The sequence below is a fragment of the Boleophthalmus pectinirostris genome, unplaced genomic scaffold (genome assembly GCF_026225935.1).
Source record: "Boleophthalmus pectinirostris isolate CB_2022bp ecotype Guang Dong unplaced genomic scaffold, ASM2622593v1 HiC_scaffold_2, whole genome shotgun sequence".
In the NCBI taxonomy this organism is placed as follows: Eukaryota; Metazoa; Chordata; class Actinopteri; order Gobiiformes; family Gobiidae; genus Boleophthalmus; species Boleophthalmus pectinirostris.
Genome location: NW_026571152.1, coordinates 27,145,842 through 27,165,991, shown reverse-complemented (window position 1 = coordinate 27,165,991; position 20,150 = coordinate 27,145,842). Strand labels below are relative to the sequence as shown.

At 40.6% G+C, this 20,150-nt stretch overlaps 1 protein-coding gene across 2 annotated transcripts in view; it reads right to left on the bottom strand.

Annotated features, from left to right (window-relative positions):
- The window catches only part of znf423 (zinc finger protein 423), a 140,443-nt gene that overhangs the window by 99,356 nt on the left and 20,937 nt on the right, over nt 1-20,150 (bottom strand). The window contains exon 3 of one of the 2 annotated variants that reach the window (XM_055155832.1): nt 9,898-10,086. In XM_055155832.1, the coding sequence (XP_055011807.1) occupies nt 9,898-10,086 (189 nt within the window). The remainder of the gene's footprint in view (nt 1-9,897; nt 10,087-20,150) is intronic. The other variant, XM_055155833.1, reaches the window with a different exon arrangement.

The following is a 20,150-nucleotide window of genomic DNA, read 5'->3' as shown; positions in this document are numbered from 1 at the left end:
TCATAGACTCTATAAAGACGTGAAATAAGGGAGTGTGACATCACCCATTGCGTTCAGCTCCAGTTAAATGAAGCTCACAAGATTAGTAGTTACTAGGAACAGGAATTTATTTAGGGCCAAAATAGCTACATAAAAACATCATGTAGCGTGGGTATATGATCATGTGAACACCAAAATGACAAGGCTCACTGCAGCAGTAAAAGAGAGACAGGTGATAATTGTTCAACGTAAAGTCAATTGGAGCCAAAGTCGATGGAGCTAGAGGCTGTTTTAAAACTTAAATCTACACAAAGCAAATGTGAAGCTGGTCTACGTCTAATGTAAGATACTGTTCTTCAGAGGCCATACAGACTACAGCGCGTGTATCTATGGTAAAATTGATGGTCCTCTTCACAGAGAATGAAAAATTGCTTGACTCTCTATTGACCAGCGTTATTGTAAAGTTACGTCCCTTAGGCTTACCCATATTTTTCCCCCTCTTTCTTGTACGTTTTTGCACCCCACCTCTTTCCCTCCCCGCTGCAAAGGCTCCCTATAATCTTGTGTGTCCCCCACTGAGAGAGGAAAGAGGGGAGACGAGTGCAGCTGGATGTACTCAATTAACACAGACCTCACAAATACCTTTAGCAGTGAACATGCTCACATCTCTCTCCCTCCCTCTCTGCTCAGACGCAGGGCGAGGGGCCGGGTTAATGACGGCCTATTTGTCAATGACAGGAGTCGTGTCCATCCCTGAACCTGACTGACAGCTTCCTCTCTTCCTCCTCATCACTTCCTCTTCCTCTCCAGTGGCTCCTCTCTGTGTCGTTTACAACCTTTAACAGCTTTTAACAGCCTCTCAGCGCTTTGTCTCGGTTACAAGCATGTATACATGCTTATGTGCAAGCAGCGCACATTACATTGTACTCATAACACTGGTATTATTAGTAGTAGTATTTATTATTTTATAGCATGTATATATAAAATAAGCCTTATGCAATGTCTGTTTTTTCATGGTTTCTGCCGATAAATGTAAAACACAGACGTTTGTCCCTCTCACATCTATTCTCTGAATTCTTGTGGCTTGTGGAGTACAAGACTTGCATTTGTCTAGTGAGCGTTGCCAGATAATTTGGTTTAATTACAGTAATGTTTAAAGTTTATTAGACCCTACTATTTGCGTCTGTAATTTCTTAAACAAGCCACAAGCTAAGCCCAAGTGTGATTTGTATGTAAACGGACTGAGTCAGTGTTTAAACATCTCCATGTATCACTTTGACCCAACCTTGGAATGCTGTGGCCAGTAAAATAGCTTTTGGGATTCCCTAATGGGCTGTGTTGTGTGTGTATGTGGATGACTGGGGCCAGAGACTGTTCTCCATTTGATGTGTAGGAGTTTTTTCCGCTGCTCTTCTCCTCTGGGACCCACTGCTCCACATTCTGACTCCTACCGAGACCCGCCACACTCCCCCGACTCACTCTGAACAACTGAAGTGCATATGCAGGCTGCAGACATATGTCACTAAAATATATACAGGGCTCCCCATCTCTGTGTCGACTTGTCACACATGAAAAACTTCAAGTGTCAAACTGTACTAGTACATCTCTGAACCCAAAGTTATTTGTTAGGATTGTAACCCTAATAGTGCCATTTGTCATGTGTGTGCCACTCTCACGACATAAAGGGTGCACAGGGAGGAGGTACTATCTGCACTTTAGAGCCAAGGAGCTTTGCATTCATCTTTATGATTTACAGCCATAAAACTGTGCCGTCAAAGCACCTTAAAACTGGATGATTTTGCATGTGGTTTTTACTGGGGCTATTGCAATACTTACAATAGAAAATAAATAGGGCAATCAGTGTTGTGGTGGGGAGCAGAGGTAGGGGGGTCAGGTTACAGTGTGAGGATACAACATTTGACAAAATATGTTTAAAATAAAGAATAAATCTAAACTGTGCAGTAGCATGATTTAATTGTCACACATCAGGTGAAAGAAAATACATAATACCACAAAAAACTATTACTGATATGGGACTATAAAATTGCAGAAAAGACAGTCTTGTTTTTTTCCAAATGACAAATGAGTACAAACCAGATTACTCACAAATTTTCCACATCTCTGGGTTCTACAGTAATGAAGATTGCAGTGAGCATCTGCTGTAAGTACAATAAAACACAGTTCACAGTGTCCACAAAGAATCAGCATTATCTAAGCAGGTCGGGAGGTTGTGAGGTGTGCGCACTGAAACAGGTCTACGCATTTACACCAATGACACGAGGCGATGTGCGCGTGTTTGTCCAATTTCCACTCAAATTAATGGCGCCTCTTTATAGGCCTTCTGCTGGAGTGGCACTGAATTACTTGGTGCTTCAGTCTCGCACCTGGGACCCATTCCATGTTACAGCCAAAGCTAGATGCTAACCGGGGAACCATTTGCTACAGTGGCACAGTTAGCATTACAGACAACAGTAATTTTTCTTTTGAGAATTCACCACTATCTACTAACCTGGTTCTAAGGTCACCACCTGGGACTGTGTATGTGACCAACTAAAGCTCAAATGTATGAGACTGGAGCTTCAACAAACAGATCTAATAATTAAAGCCGCAAGCGGCGTCGAACGGCCCTCGGCCGCCGCGCCCCTGAACGCGGCACCTGCGAATGCCGCGCCCACAAATGGTGCGCCCCGCCAACACCATACCCTAAACGCCGTGCCCACAAACTCCATGTCTACAAACGGAGAAATTACATAGTGTGCCTTTAAATGTTCTTTGCACCCTCTGCTGGCCAAACTTGAAAAATGCCCATGTCAGTAATATGTTTCTGCTTCTAGTCATTAACAGAATTGAATTCCCAAATTTGGTACAAATCTTATAATGTTGATATTTAATGTCCATGGTAGGGGGCGCTATAGTGTTCACTTTTCACTTGTTTTATAGTGACTTATATTCAGGCTGAGATCACACATTAGTGTTTCAAATTTCAGTTCAATCGGACTAAGCATGTGCATGTAATATAATATTTTATATTTTTGGGGAGAGTCTTTGCGCCCCTGCTGGCCAACAGTGAAAAATTCGCCATATCCATAATATACTTTTTTGCTCGTAATCATGCATAGAATTTAATTCCCAAATTTGGTGCAGATCCGATAATGTTGGTGTTTCATGCCTATGGTAGGGGGCGCTATAGTGTTCATTTTTCATATGTTTTATAGTGTATTATATTCAGACTGAGATCACACATTAGTGATTCAAATTTCAGCACGATCGGACTAAGTCTGTGCGAACCGGAGCAAATAATGTCACCTTGAAATTAGGTGAAATTTTGACCAAAATTTGCGGCTTCGCCACACGTAAACCGTGACAGTTATCAACATGAATTGGATAACGTTAGATGTTCCACTTCTCTAGATGATTTACGTGATTTTCAGCCCTGTGGGTGAAGCGCCTTCAGAGGAGTGCGTTCAAATGCAACGTCAACGAAAATGCGCACTGAAAATTTAATCCAAGATGACTGCCTTCTGGTTTGTCAGGGGGCATGGCCATAATAACATTTTTTGTTTGTCTTCACATGACGAATGTGTGTACCGAATTTCCTTTCTCTACGACAATGTTGACCAGGACGTCTCCCATAGGCGCCAAATTTTTGAGTCTTTGCGCCCCTGCTGGCCAACAGTGAAAATTTCATCATGTCCATAATATACTTTTTTACTTGTAATGACACATAGAATTTAATTGCCAAATTTGGTGCAGATCTGATAATGTTGACATTTATTGTGTATGGTAGGGGGCGCTATAGAGTTTTTTCATATGTTTTATAGTGTATTATATTCAGACTGAGATCATGCATTAGTGATTCAAATTTCAGCACGATCGGACTAAGTCAGTGCGAACAGGAGCAAATAATGTCACCTTGAAATTCGCCAAAACTTTGACCAAATTTTGCAGCTTCGCCGCACGTAAACCGTGACAGTTATCAAAAAAAAATCAGCTAACTTTAGATGTTCCACTTCTCTAGATGATGTACGGTGATTTTCAGCCCTGTGGGTGAAGCGCCTTCAGAGGAGTTCGTTCAAATGCAAAGTCAACGAAAATGCGGACTCAAATTTCAATCCAATATGGCCGCCTTCTGGTTTGTCGGGGGGCGTGGCCATAATAACACAATCTAAATTTTTGTTCTTATTGCCATGATGCATGTGGATACCAAATTTGGTTTGGCTACGCCAACGTTTGTGTAAGGACGTCCCATTGGCAAGGATACAATTTTGGCTTGTTGCCATGGCAACACAATGTAAATGGGGTGTGAGAATCATTGAGTTTTTTAATCGAGACCATGTCGCAAATGTGGATACCAAATTTTGTATATCTGTGACAAATAAAACCTTATTTTTACATACAAATTTTCCAGGGGGCGCTATTGCACCCATTTTTGTATTTTCTTACATCAATCTGTTCAGGGTTGAGGTGTGAACTCATGATTAAAATCTGAGTGAAATCGGCCAAAGTTTGTGCAAATTATCACTCGTTGAAGTTTGATGGTGAGCCCCAAAAACAAACCTGAAATTAGCACCGTTGCCACAGCAACACCGTGTGACCTTTTAAAAAGCTTTTAACAACTTTTAATGTCCCACTTGTCTAGATGATACAGAATGATTCTGTCTGGGTCAAACGCCCAAGGACGAGTTCGTTCAAGTACGAGGACAGGTCGCACGATCAATCCAATATGGCCGACTTCCTGTTGGTTGCCTAGCAACCGCGTAATATACTTTTTTGTTCCTATTCCCATGATGCATCTGTGTACCAAATTTGGTTTGGCTACGCCAAAGTTTTTGTCGGGCCTATTGGCAAGGGCAGATGTTTGGCCTGTCGCCATGGCAACACGATGGGAAATGGCATGGGGTCATCATTGACTTTTTTGATCAAGACCATGTCATGAATCTGTGTACCAAATTTTATATGTCTACAACAAAGTAAATGTTTGCACTACCATGCAATTTCCCTAGGGGGACGCTATTGCGCCCATCTGAGATTTTCTTATATAAATGTGTTCAGGGTCGGGGTGTCAATCAACGATTCAAATTTGAGTGGAATCGGCCAAAGTTTTGTGCCATAGAATTTGTAGATTTTACCAATGGAGAGTTTATGCCATCGCTATGGCAACGCCATAAAAAATATGACATTGACTTTTGGATAAGGATGCCAAAATGGAATTTTGTGCAAAATTTCAGAAATTTTTGAACGGGAACAAATAATTTTCTTCCATATTATATTTTGTTTCAATCTATAGGGGGCGCTAATGCGCCAAATTAATAATTTTCACATTAAGTATCTTTAGGGCAGAGAGTTTAACAACTGTTTCAAATTTCATTGAAATCAGAGTTCGTTTGAGCAAATGGGAGCAATTTGTAAATCTCCAAAATTGTGTGCATTTTTTGTTGCTTCACTGTTCAGAGATCGTAAGACGTGTGTGAAGCATTTGAATAACTTTTGATGTTCCACGTCTTGAGATAATTTGAACCAAATTTGAGCTCGTTCGGGTGAACGCCCTCGGAGGAGTTCGTAAAAGCTTAGCAAACTTTCAGCCAATATTGCTGCCCCCTAGTGGAGCGCACGGTGTTGGTGTAATAATATTTATTCTTTGTCTTGACATGATCGACTTCTGTGTCAAATTTCATGATTGTACATGCTAATTTTTTTTTGTGTCATTCGTATTCCCTAATGCATTTTTGAGTCATTTGGGGGCGCTGACGAGCACGTCACCGTGGGGTCATTGGTGAGTGACGGGCACTGACGCGCTCGTCATTCGCCATCTCGTCGAGGTCACCCATGGCCTTCCATTGACTTCCATTCATTTTAGCAGTAGTAAATAAGGCTCAGGTCTTGGGCGTGGGTTACTGGGATACTGCTGTTCGTGCCGGGGGCGACCGTGGACAATGTTGCATGTCGTCTTGTTGCATTCGGACATGCGCACGTCGCTCCCCATTCGCTCCGCTTAGCGGAAGCAATAGGCCCTACGCCCTGTCGGGGCTCGGGCCTAATTAAAATTAACTGTCACAAATACTGCATACTTACTGTAAATATCACATGTTATTGCCTCAAAACAATAATACACTGGGGACCCGTAGCTTCGAGTAGTAATTTGTGGTATTATTAGCCTATATTTTTACTATATGAATTGATATGTGTTTCCTAAAAGGTGCACTGTGCAACTTTATGGGTGCCTGGAATTTTTCACAGTATGATATTAAACTGACAATATTAAAAAATTTAGAAGACAATTTACAGGTCCAATCGTGGAGAGGTGAGCGCGCATAGAGTAGAATCCCTATTTTTCAACCTACTGATTTATTAAAAAAAAAAAAAAACATCTATAATTAAATAATAACCAAATGTAATGCCATGCACTTTTACATTCTTGGGAAAGCAATCTCCTTAGCATATCTCTATGGACACACAACCAGGTGCTGGCCTTTTACCAGAAAAGTTACATAGTGCACCTTTATCTGTATGTTAACTTTGGAATAGGCCTATAATTACCATATTGACTTATCGTTCAAAATATGAAAGGTGGAACGATGTACATTGGGGTTCAGTATTTATCATGTGTACATATTCTTTAGAATAATGGGGCAATTTTTGTGATTTTGGATATAATACAATAAGATTTGAGCTGTACAGGGTTGAATTTTGAATACTTTTACGGCTAATACTGCCTGTTTAATGGTTTACTTTGATTATGCTGCATTATTTTTACTTATTTTAATTTTTTTGAGTAGTTTCAGTATTATCATTATCATTTTCAGGCCTACTCTGGAACTGAAAGACATGAGTAAAGCCTTATAACCAGCTGTGTTTTACTGGTCATAATGTACGCAGCAGATTTATGTGTACTATAGACCTGAAGGACCCCATACAAGCCGTCGTACTGGTTACAAATAAAACAGTTTAAGATAAATCTACTTTTTGGACAACACATGAGGTGACGTCTTGTTTTCACCTCTCTCCAGGCTGTTATTTACACACTCTGGACTAGGGCTACAGCCTGCAACTCACGAAAATGAGAATTTGTTAATTTTTTTTTTACATTTTGATTTGGATTTTTAATAATGCCATTGTTTTTGTTACAGAATTTATTTTGGCTTTAGAGTCTATAGTCCAGGTTAGGGCTGTAGTCAACTAAAGAAATTCTTGGTTGACTAAAGACTGCGGATCAATTAGTCGACTAAAAACGGGGCATGGCAAAGGCTCTCAAAACTATTACATATCTCTATGTATCTAACTCAGACTGCACTCATAAAACTGCACGTGCATTGGAGTTCATGCAAAATCAACTATTTATGCAGAAAAAAAGTATTATGAAGCAATGTATTTATATGGAAAATGCAAATTAAACTCATGATGATTAACTTTCAAAACTTCAGGTAACTCACTCCATTTCTTGTCGTTTCTGCTGTTGTCCCATATAAATCTTTATAAATTAAATGAAATACTTTGGCAATTAATGCACATTTTGGTCAACAAAGACAACATCAACCAGGTAGTCAACTAAATGATTAAGTCCAGTCCAGCTAATGATCATGGTTATCAAAATATGTCTTTATAATCACTAGTCACAATTATTCAATTAAAGGGCCAATTATACACATAATAGACTCTTGTGAGCTATAAGCCATGTTATAATGTTGTTACCTCCTCAAAAACATACCTGCAGTTGCATTTTGTTTCATTCACACATGTTTGAGTAACCCTTTATTATTACTCTGTCTACATCTACAAAGCTCAAAATGCTCTGTTTACCTTTTGTTCAGTAGAGATTGGCACTTACAGAGCTGAATGATCCAAATGATTCTAGTGAAGGTGTATGGAGTTTAAAAACACAGTGGAGCACTTCTTATATTACCACATGACATCACAAGGTGGGATAGTTTGTTTTCTGTTTGAGAAAAGAACACAGCCTAAATATGCATGTTATCCATGTGTGAATGAAACAAAATATAGGTAACCAGGTATGTCTGTGATAAGAAAACAGCATTATAACATAGACTTTAAAAAAGTGTTATATGGGCTCTTTAATCATTGCAGCCCTACCCTATACTGAGGAAAAGATGAAAAAATAATGAGCCTTCAAGTTCAGCACAATTACACATCATTCATAGTTTTCACCATGTTTTGAAAATACACCGCAAATTATAAACAAATAAAGCTTGGTCAACTTTTCTAAGCAATCTACTTCTGGCAGTACGTCTCTCTTGTGTCACCCCAAATCTAAGATGGCCGACATTCCGCTTGGGGACCGAGGTACACCATAGGACTACAAAATGCATCAAGTCAATCTCTCATGCAGATGCGTTGTGACGTGTTTAGTCCCTTAAGGCAGTGCGTGCAGTTGTGTGCCCCCCCTCCAGATTGACTCCCGAGGGCCAAGGACCAGAGATAAAAGGATTCTCTAGTCCATGTGTTTTAATTTAGCATTCTCCCCCCTTCATAATAATAACCAAAGTGTTATGGTCCCAAACTAACTTCTTACTCTACAGTGTCCCATTATATTCGGCCATAAACACCAGTGTACATGGAGGAATCCGCATACAAGCAGCACCAGCCCTCTGCAGAGCTGTGGGATTACTCTGCAATCTCAACCGCTCCGTCTCGAGGGGGATGATGTTTTATCATTTCTTTTCTTTCTGGTGTACTCCCTCCATCCTCCATCCTCCCCCTGTCCTCCTCTCCTCCCATCCTCCCCCCGTCCTCTCCTTTCGTTCAGCAACATGTAGCTTTCCCCAGACTCCTGCGCAGGAATCACAGGGCATATCCAGCTATGACAGCAGCCCATGTGGTGATGCTGTGGGTGACGCAGCAGGGAGAAGTGGGTCAGAGTGCAACGCCGACCATTTCAAAAACATTTAAACAAAGTAATTACATATGGAGCAATGTGGTTTCATTTTGTGGAGAATGATTGTTTTTCTAATATACTGTTTAGTTTTTGGCAATTGTGTTTGAACACCACATCGTGCTAATTGTGTAGTTTTGTTTTGCCACTAGACTTTTAGAACTACTCTAATATTGATGATTGCAGTACTGAAAAAGTGATTGCAATACCAAAATTTCTTTACTGAATTCAAGGGCTGGCTGTGAAGGCAAATTGACCAAACATTCACTGCACAAGTTTGGCCATCTGTGATTAAAGATCTCAGGAAATTTTGTGTAGTAGCTCAGAAAACGTGGGTCGCAGGTCTCACAGGGAGACAGGGACAAGATTAAGACAAACTTTGGTTGTAGCCCCAAAACTGACTGTGTGAACTATTGCACAGTATGATTGTGTGCCCTCTTATGAGTTTAATTACTCACGCCTTGTAAAGTGACCTCAAATAATCTTTTTTCTGAACTTCAGAAATCTTTCAAAGTTAGAATTCTATCGCATTTTATAGACTGAAGCTCATTAAGGAGTCAAATTAGAATTTATATTGTCATATGGTTCAGCCCGAATGTATCATTTTGATGCAGTGATGTGGAAGTAAAAATTTAAAGAAAACATCTGAAAAAATAGCACAATAAATATCATGCAGTGCGATTTAAATATAGAAATACAGAATAGTTTGACTAATACTATATAATATTAATGTATATCTTTTAATTAAGCCCCAGCTCGGCTCATATATTCATGCCTCCCATGCTCTGCACACACTCCATCTTGTTAAGTTGGACCCTCTAAACATGTGTTTGTTGTGTGTTGCATTTTGGATTAATATGTAGGTACCATCTGCCACATGTTCAGTGGAGCTTTCATTAATTACAACTAAACTAACAGCAGCATTTGTAAATGTGCTGTGGGCCCGTCCCAGCGGAGTGCATAGGAGCAGGTGAGTTAATTTGTGACACTATTGTGCTCTGTGACCAGGGCACTTCCATACATAGACTTACCAGCAGGGCAGTGGTTGGTCCTGTGCTCTGTCAGCTCTGCCAGACAGTCGAAATCCTGCTGGCAGTTGTCACACGTAAATATGGACTCGTCATCTAAATCGTCATCATGCTCTCGATCTTCGTCATGGTCCTCTTCGCCCTCCTCCGCCCTCTCACCCTCTTTGGGCTCTTTCTCCGAGGCGCGCACTTCTGAAAAAACAAGAAATGAGAAATCACTGAAAACTACAACAATTCTGTTAGGTTTAATTTCCATAATAAAGTTTTGAATGTGACAGAGTGGAACATCTCATTTGGTGTTGGCAGCGCGCTCAAATGTGCATGTCCTGTTAACAGACAGGCAGTGTGAGAGGGGACCAGTGGAGGGCTGTGGCGGCCCAATCCACACTGCTCCATTGTGTCTCCATTTTCACACCTTATTATCACATTATAACGCTGAGGATCCAATAGAACTGACACCGAAGGCCCTGGCTGGAGGGGACAGGAGAGCACAGGGCTGGAATAAAGAGGTAGGACAGGTCTGAAGGAGGAACAGACCCTGAATTGGGATTATTTTAGTTTATAACATGGCTGTTTGGAATGCTATGTGACTTTATCATTACAGCTTTGAGCAAATTCATTTATAGACATTAACATCTTCCTTTTTGAGACAGAAATGTGCAGGTTGCTTTAAATTGAAAAAAACATATAGAGAGAGACTTTTCACTGATTTGAGAGTCTTTTTACTTTTATTCAGCAAATGAGAAAACTATTACGCCAGAAGCTCTCAAACTGTTCACAGCATGAAAAAGTTAATTGGGTTTCTGAGTACCACCAGATCTGAACCCGGACATAATCAGGTCTAAAATAGGGCTAAACATGATCTAAAATAAGACTATATTATAAGAAGTGTAGATATGCACACGTCACTGGTGCTAGGCTACTAATATGAACACAAAAATCAAGATAAAATCTGCACACTTACTCCCAAAATTCACTGAATAAAGTGACAATGTATTACTCAGTAGATCTTCCTCAGGTCATGATTTTCTAAAAACGAAACAGGTCTAAAATGAAAAAACTACAGGGTATTTATTACCACTGTTAGCTGATAACATTGATCGATTTGTCTCCAAATGAAACACTCAGAGGGCCCTGTGTACCTGTGGTCCACATACCACAGTTTGAGAAACACTGAATGATTAAAAGTTGTTTCAGACATAACCTGTATCTAATAATTTCTTCCAGATTTTATATTTTAGTAATTATGTTAACTATTATATGAACAATTGCAGCCTTTGCCATGTACTACTGACCTTATTACACGTCACCCAATTTTGGCTCTAAACGTTACTAAACCACACTTCTAGTTATGCAGGAATCCCATTTGTCTCAATTAACAATTTGTGAAGTGTTTCACAGCAAAAATATTATATAAAGTAGGTATATTTGCAAAAAATATTCATATGACAAACAAGTCAACAATGCACCGATTCTCTGGGAGACTTAAAAACAGGTTTAGTCTGTATAAAAATTTATTACAACCAGAGTCATGATGCCCATGGCAATCTGGAAGGTGAATATGTGACCGTTCTAATTTTGATTTGATTGTGAATAATCTTGTTGCTATATATTCGTAGAGAGGGCCTCTGTTAAGCTTGACACTGCCTTCTCCAATCACTCTAATGTGAAAACTATAAGCCGTCAGAAATAGAAGAGATTGTGGAAAAGTCTAGGGGTAATGCAGGATGTAACTAAGAGAGAGTGAAAGCATTTTAAGTGAAATGCAAATGCCTTCACACAAGTTGAATTTATTATGGCAGAGGTGTGGAGGGAGAGAGGGATGCTGGGAGGCTGGGAGTGTGGGCCTGAGGTGATGGGAGTTTGGGGGATGTGGAGGAAGAGGATGGAGAGGAGAGATAGATGAAGGCACCAAGAGGAAGAGGAGGAGAGGAGAGATAGATGAAGGCACCAGGAGGAAGAGGAGGAGAGGCGGAGTGTTGGCCATCTGTCCAGTGGTGAGCACCGTCTGGCCAGGGAGGGAAAGTGGCCCCATGGCTGACAAAACTCGTGCACAGTTCACAACCATGTGCACGATCACACACACACATAACCTGTACGTGCACACACAGGTTAATCTTATTCACACGCACACAGCTGCATAAGGGTGTCGTAAGGACTCATTTTTATGGATTAATTTTTGTATCCACTTCTATAAACGCTCTTTCATTTTGCTCTATACACTCCGGCCTCCAAGCTCCCTGGGGCTTTGTGATGCCAGAGGTGCGGGCAGTGCCAAAGCTTGCACATGCCAACACAATCGGCTGCCATGGCAACGTAGGAGGAGCCAGATCAAAGCTGTTTTGGGGTTGTTTTTTTTTCATCCTTGACAACGTCTTTATAAAGGTCTGCCCAAAATAATAACGATGTAGGGTTGAGGAATGAATAATATTTTGCTTAAGTCAGTCCTTTCTAAGTGAAAATCATAAGCTTGGGCATCTTTAATCCAGAAATCTACAAACACTTGCAATGCACTGCACAACTTAGGAAAAATTGTGAAATTGCCAAAAAACTGCGATTTTTCTGACTGTGATTAGAAAGGCATTTAGTTTTAATAATAGGATTCCCACTTTTAAAAGTTCACATTTTAAAAGTGTCCAGAAGAACTGACAAAAACATGAACAGACAAACTAACACAAGAATTATATTTCAGGTAATTTTTGTACAGTTTTCATGGATAATAAGACACAATATCTGAAGAGAAATTGTGGTACTTCAAAAACTGCAGCCTTTCAGATTTGCTAATTGCATCCATACAAAATGCAATTTTGATTTGAACAGTAACAAATAACTGTGCTGCCCTAAAAAAAACCTTCTCTGTAAGTAAAGGCGTGTGGTTTTGAGCAGACTGTTCAGACTTTAGAGAAGAGATTGGACAGTTTTGCTGTTTGTTGTAAAGTATCAAAAACTCAATGCTAAATCAATACTATAACTAGTATCAAATCTAGACACTCTTTTGAAGTATCCATACTACAAAAGTCATGTTCACAGTACAGAAATGAACCTTTCCTGAATGGCTTTCAGAATGCTCTTGAGCTGTATCAGAACAAGTAATTAAAGCCTGTATTGTTCATTAAATCAATACTGGAATCCATGTTTATATACAAGACCTTTAATTGAATCAAAAACTGGGATTGGTCAATATAAGAGGAAAAAAGTAATGTTTTTTCAATACTGACTTCCTTATTGCCAAGCCCTGAATGATGTTATTACATAAAAAAAAAAAGTTCAGTTTCAACTTGGGGAGTCCATCTTCCTATAGCAGCTCTCCCCTAGTACTTTAACATAATCAGGTGCTTCTTATGAATCAGAGAAGTATATATAGGAGGTCTGAGAAAGTCTTGGGCACAGTATGAAGAGGAGGGCTGCAGTAACTGTGTGATCATTACTGTTCTCACACTGAGGAAGAAGACCTCCTGGAAGGGCCGACTACTCTGTACTATTCTGCTGCTCACTGCAAGCTGCGAATGTGCGTCTGCCTCCACTGCCATCGTGTAAAAGCATTAGTACTGAAAGATAGTGTTTTGTTTGTGTTCAAGAGGGTCCGAGTTTAGCTCCTTTGGGAAGTTTAGGTAGTTGACTTTTATTCAGGTGCACAATAAAATTGTAGTTTGCAGTTAGTAGTTGTTGGAGTACTTGCAGTTGCAGTAGTAGTAGCAGCAGCAGCAATAGCAGTAAGAGTAAGTAGTAGTAACAATAATAATAAGAGTAAACAGTAGTAATGGTAGTAGTGGTAGTAGTAGTGGTGGTGGTAGTAGTAGTAGTAGTAGTAGTAGTAGTAGTAGTAGTAGTAGTAGTAGTAGTAGTAGTAGTAGTAGTAGTAGTAGTAGTAGTAGTAGTAGTAGTAGTAGTAGTAGTAGTAGTAGTAGTAGTAGTAGTAGTAGTAGTAGTAGTAGTAGTAGTAGTAGTAGTAGTAGTAGTAGTAGTAGTAGTAGTAGTAGAGTAAGTAGTAGTATCCAAGAGTTGGTTGGTTGCAGTGCACGTCTCTCTGTGGTTTACAAGATCAAATCCAGGCTACAACAATGTGTCTCTGCCAAATTTTCATCCCAGTTTAGCAAACTCTCTGCTCTGTCAAACCAGCATACTGCAAATAAGCAAGAAAATAAAGCAAATAGTACAAAAAAATATGGTTGCTCTGTTTAGAAAATCTGATACTAATTGATACTAAAACTAGGATCAAAAGTAGATACTCATTTGAGTAAGTATCAATCCAAAAAACCATATTGGCAGGACAGAAATGAACCTTTTGTAAATTTTTGTAAGTTTTAGAATGATATCAAGCAGGTATTATATACACTAGGGTACGCCCATGGGCCTCTATGGAACCTACCTGGGCGACTGAGGGATCTCAAAGATAAGGCCACATGGTAATGCAAAAGAAAGTAATATTGTTTAAAAAGTGAAAATCACATTCTGTTGTCTAAAGAAAGAGTGTTTTTAATTATAATCATGGTATCAGAATAGTTATCGAATATTGAGTCAATTCCTTAGTATCAAAATTGAGTTTGAAATGTTAGTGTTGTGATTAGCTCTGTTGCTGTCAGAAATGTTCAAAATTCAAACATTACAAGAAAAGAACACACAAAAATATAATTAAATTTCAAATACAATTTTGTAGAATGTAAAACATAGCTCGTGTATGATTTAGAAGTATGAAACACAACCGATTTTACTCATTTTTAAATCCATAGTTTTGTGTTTGTTAATTGGCAGCAGCTTTTATTGATCACTCTCTTTGATTCTTTTACACTGCATCTCTTTTCTGTATTTCTCACAAAGCCGTCTCCCCGGGTTCCTGGAGGAGCAGCCCACCCCCGCCCAGCCCCAGCAGAGAGGAGCAGCAGGCCTACTTAATGAAAGCAGGGAGGTCCCATGTGAGCCTGGGTGCGGAGGAGTGTGCTGGGGTATTGATTGAATAGTACGACAGCGTTCCCATAGCAGATAGCATGTGCACTGCATACAACACCCTCTCCCTCTTCCATATCCACAAACACACATCTCAATACAGCTCTGGTCCGACTGGTGCGCTCTACCGAGGACCATTATCTCAGAGTCACAGGCTGTCCCTATGCCAGGAATAACGGGGCACACACGCGCACGCACAATCAAACACAAACACCAGTCTTGCGTCATCCACAGAGACGCACAATACATCGAAATCACATCCTGCAATTAACCCGCAGGAAATATGAAAAATAACGAATGCACCACAACTCCGGCGCCGCGGACACATGCACAATAACATGGAGATTTTTTCACAGCAAAAAGAAAATGTGGTGAGGTACAGTGGTTTTCTCCCGGCCCTCGAGTCCCTGTGTCCTGCTGCTTCTGATTCTAGCCATGTAATGTGGGACTGAATCACACCTGGGATGCACAGTGAATGCAATTAAATCAAATTAACTGGCTGGGTTCTGGCTCCAGCAGGAGAAGCCATAGAAAAAATGAACTTGGAAATGTGGCAATACGCACAATGGTTATTTACAGCCTCTCTCATTTAAGGATCACTGTTCAGACATATTGTATTAATGTAAAAATTTACCAAGCATTATGCTGGAGTAGAATTGTGTTAATATAAAGTGCAAATGGTTGGTGTTTAATTACATTTTCATTAAAAATGACTGCAGAGGTGACTAACAGCTCATCTCTGCATGTGCTTGCACTCATTATGTGTACGGATATGGATTAGCCAATGAGGCATGCGTAATGGAGTTTTTACCTGAGATAATGTCACCAATTAAACCTTCAGTACCTCCTAGAAACTCAAATTAAAGAATTCCCCATCATGCAAACACTATGGATTTTTTCACCAAACCTCAAAAATGCTGAATGAAAGAAAATGCACTAAACATGCTGGCTAAATGTACCTGTTGTGGTTCTCTCATTCATAACAGTGAAATCAACTGTTTACAATAGCTGTGTGCACCCAAGTTGGTAATTGGAATGTTGAAATGAAAATGTATTTGAGTGCGTTGGAGTTTAAACTATATACTTATTGCCCGTTACACCTCTGTTGTATAGGCCAACTGCAACGTAGAAACAATATAAAGCAGAAATAACAAATAAATACCACAGAACAAGATTCAGCACAATAGTGAAAGTCTGGTACACAGGCTGGGCGTCATGTGAAGAATAGATGTTTCCATCCCAGCTCTCTCTGGAGGAAAGGTAATAAGCAATCCTCCAGTGTGTGCAGCAACAGCCTCCACATCTCAGGACAATGGGCTGTTTATTAACAGATCAAATATAAATATATAAGTGGATGGCTCAGGAATAATGAGGTCACTTTACATATCTGCAGGAAATACATAGTGTAAGCAGAGAGTGGTACAGAGCGTCTGTGCGTGTGCGTGAGCGTGTGTTTGTGTGCACCCTGGGTAATTAGATAAAGAGAAGTGAATTAGCAGAGTCCACAGTGCAGAATGATGTTACAAAGCCTAGCCACGCCTCGCCCAGACCCACTAATCACCGCTCGTTAGGCACAAGCTCCACGTGCTGCTGTTTTCATCTCACATCCACTCACTGTGTGTTTTGTGGGCATTACATGCACACAATTAGGGGCTAATTGATAATAAACTAAACAGTCAAGCATGGTGAGTCTGCTAAAATGTCAGGGACTTAACAAAGACCTTACACTGCAGAGCTAAGTGTTCTGGATGCACTATGCTACAGAGCCAGGCAGATTCTGTGGCATCGCCCTGAGCACTTGCCAAGATAAGCTGGTACTGACACAAACTGGAACACTGAAAATCAAACAGGCAGTCAGCAGGAGCGCTCCGTCTCCATATATCCAGTGGGAAGAGAACCGGGGAGCTAATGAACTCTGGGAACTGTTCCTGAGCTGCCCCAGGGTGAAGGAAGCACAGCCCCAGTTAAAGGGGAATAAAACATAGTGCCATTCTGCAAAGGTAAGGCACTTATTCAAGTGGTGGATTTGGCAGCTCGCACGGCCTGTCTGGGACACACTCACACAGATGTATATAGTGTATGACTGCGGGCCAAGAGCGCACAAACACACAGTCTATGTGAGAGCAAAGGGCTTCAAAAGGCGGGCCTGAGTGTGTGTGCAGCTTCCAGCAGAATGTTTAGAAACCAAACAGAGTGCACACAAGGCTTTCATTCTGCTCCACATGGAGCGCCACGCTGGACCCCGATACACGGGCACCTGGCGGGCACCATTACTGTCTGCACGGCCACCACTCACTGATGCTTCAATTTGATCACTCTTCTGTGGAAGCTTAAAAGGGGTAAAGCTTTTGACTTGGCCATAATGGAAGAAACAATGATATCAACTGGAACAAGTACTTTGTACTCCACTCTATGCTTCTCGGTCTTACTCAGTTCTTGCAGAACTGTTGGAGATGGTGCACACCACATAATGCATACTTCTTACTGGTTCATTTGGTCCCAGAGGACACCTAAGTTGGTTCATCCTGATTGACAGGAGTGTTTATATTTGAGTCCACCTTCTTCTCATTCCCTGTATATTGAATACAAGTATGATACACCTTTCAGGATATTCTTATAATCAGAACAACAATAATAACTGCTTTTAGCATGATTATTTGTGGGACTGAAACCTATTATTTTGGGCAGTTTCAGCATGGGAGACGGCTTCTAGAGTCTTAAGCTACGACCACTGTAATTTTTTGCCATCTGATTCAAACACAGACTGAGAACAGTGGGTGAGTTTGAGCGTGAGTGCACACTTAGCTGTGCAGTGACAAACAGGGTGAACAGGTGCAACTGGACAAAACAACACAGGCCTCTGCTCCCAGGAGAGCACCCCCCTCTCTCCTCTGCACCTCTACACTCAGTTTGTGACGACAATGTGTTAGGTGGCTATATAAAGAAGCCATTTCTCCTCCCCCCTCTGCCTCCCACCTAATGTTCTTTTTCCCCACCATAGACTAGTGTGGGTTTTTTCACAATACAAGCTTTGCCCCTCTGGGAGAGGCCCAACCCAGCCACAGCACTGGTTATACACACACACACAAACACACAAACACACACCCACACAAATGCATTAGCACCCATGGGAGATGCTGCGGCAGGGGAGAGCAGCACCCAATACCGCTGTCTGGAAAGAAGATGATGAAAGTGCCGCACACGTCATGGAAGGAAGCCGAGAAGACAAACATGTCCCAACCATCACAGCACACACTTGAAAACATGACAGATGCTCACTTATTAAACGTGGCCCAGCCTAAATGCTGCTATTGAGACCAAAAGTGCGGCGGCGGGTGTGCTGTCACGAGCAGGCAATAATAGTTCACGCACACATTGGGAAGCTGTTTTCCTGTGCTTGCCTTGGGGAAATTAAATCTACATTATGGACCTCCAGAGGGTACAGCAGAGAGGGGAGGATAAGGGAAGTGGCAGAGAAACCGGTGTCCTGTTTTTCTCGGCTTCGGCCATTGCTAACATTTCACACACAACAAGCAAGATATTATATATGGTATTGATTAGTAAAACCAAGACCTAAAAATTTCTGTATTATAGCTAGCCATTTCAGTAGGGCTGGTAGTTTTTAATTTCTGAGTCACATAATTGGTCTACGGTATCTTAGTCATCCAAAGATTTGTATTTGTTGACTAAAGGGTTGGGTGATATGCCTGTATAAAAACCAAAAAGTGGTCCCATCCCTGTGATGATATGCTACGTTGGCATTAGATGTTCAGTGCAGCTCTGTGCTCAAACACAGACACAGGCTCCTCCTCTGGGTCAGCCTCCATCAGTCTGAGAGACTTACAGGTGGATTCAAGCAATTACAGTGATCTGTGAAATGTCCGTGAATCAAGATCAAATTGAAATCATCATTATTACTATTATTATTATTATTATGATATTATTATTCTTATTATTTTTTGTTATATTTCCCAGTAGAAATGAGAAATATCTGGATCTTTTCTTCCTTATTAATACTTTTCTGTACAAATTACTGCTTTTGCATTCAGTTCCCACAGATGAATGCTGTCGCTGTGTCCTTGCGCAAGACACTTAACCCATCTCGCCCCCAGTGTCTGCATCCATTGGCGCGTGAGTGTGTGTGAATGGGTGAGTGGTTCTTTGTTGTAAAGCGCTTTGAGTGTCTTGAAGGTGGAAAAGCGCTGTATAAAAATGTGAACTTTTACCATTACCAATTCCCTGGCGCTTGTGGTCATGTAGTTTGGGTCAGATACATTTTCAGATCATAGCGATACTGAATAATTTTGGGGAGGTCTTCAAGCACTGCCAATAATACTCATATATTCAAAAAGGTTTATCCAAATCCACAGCGATATTCCCTGGTATCAAAAAACAGAATATGGAAATGATAGTGGTACTACATTTTGAATTGTACAACGCTTCCCAGCCACAACTAAAAATACAGAAAATGTGTTGATATAATAGGAGGTGGAGGCTACTTTATTGTGAACCAATGACACACATTCACATTCACACATACTCGAGTACACACAGTATTACAGTGTTGATTTCAGCACAGGGACCTGACAAACCTTTTCCACCATGACTCACTCCCGGCTCTCTGGGTCAAATCCCTGAGAATGGCCAAAAGAAACAGGACCACTGAGAACACAGGGACTATACAGTACAGTCGTCAGGGTGATGTCATTCACAACAGCTTCATCAGATACAACTGTGAAGTGTGTCTGTTAGCTGAACAGAGGACGTGCAATGCAAATATATCTGACTATTTCTAAGCATAATTGTGGTTTGGAGCTTCGAGGCTGTGGGAGAATGTCTCACTTTATCACATCATTGTTGTGTGATAGAATGTGTTAACCTTGAGTCTCATATCTGTTAACAGTTAACATTGTTGTTTTTGTTAAATATGTGAATGTGGATTATTAAAAAAAATAAATAAATAAAAAATCACATCACAAGATTATGTATAAAGAAGTGGACTAAGGGAGTGTGAAGTTAAATATAGTGTTCAGCTCCAGTCAAATGAAGCTCACAGAAGCAAGTGGTTATAGGAAAAGGAATTGAACACCAGGATCATACAAGGCAGGTGAATTTGAACATTTTAAGATCTGTGTTTTCTTCAATACAAAGTGAATTGGAGCCAGAGTTGATGGAGCTGGAAGCACGCCCATGGTCACATCTTATTTGAAGCGCGGCGGCTAGCAGGTTAGCTATGTACATTTAGTCTGTGGGTGTACCGTTGGTCATAAATCCTTACCTATAATTTTGGTTGTTTTGTTAACCATTGATTT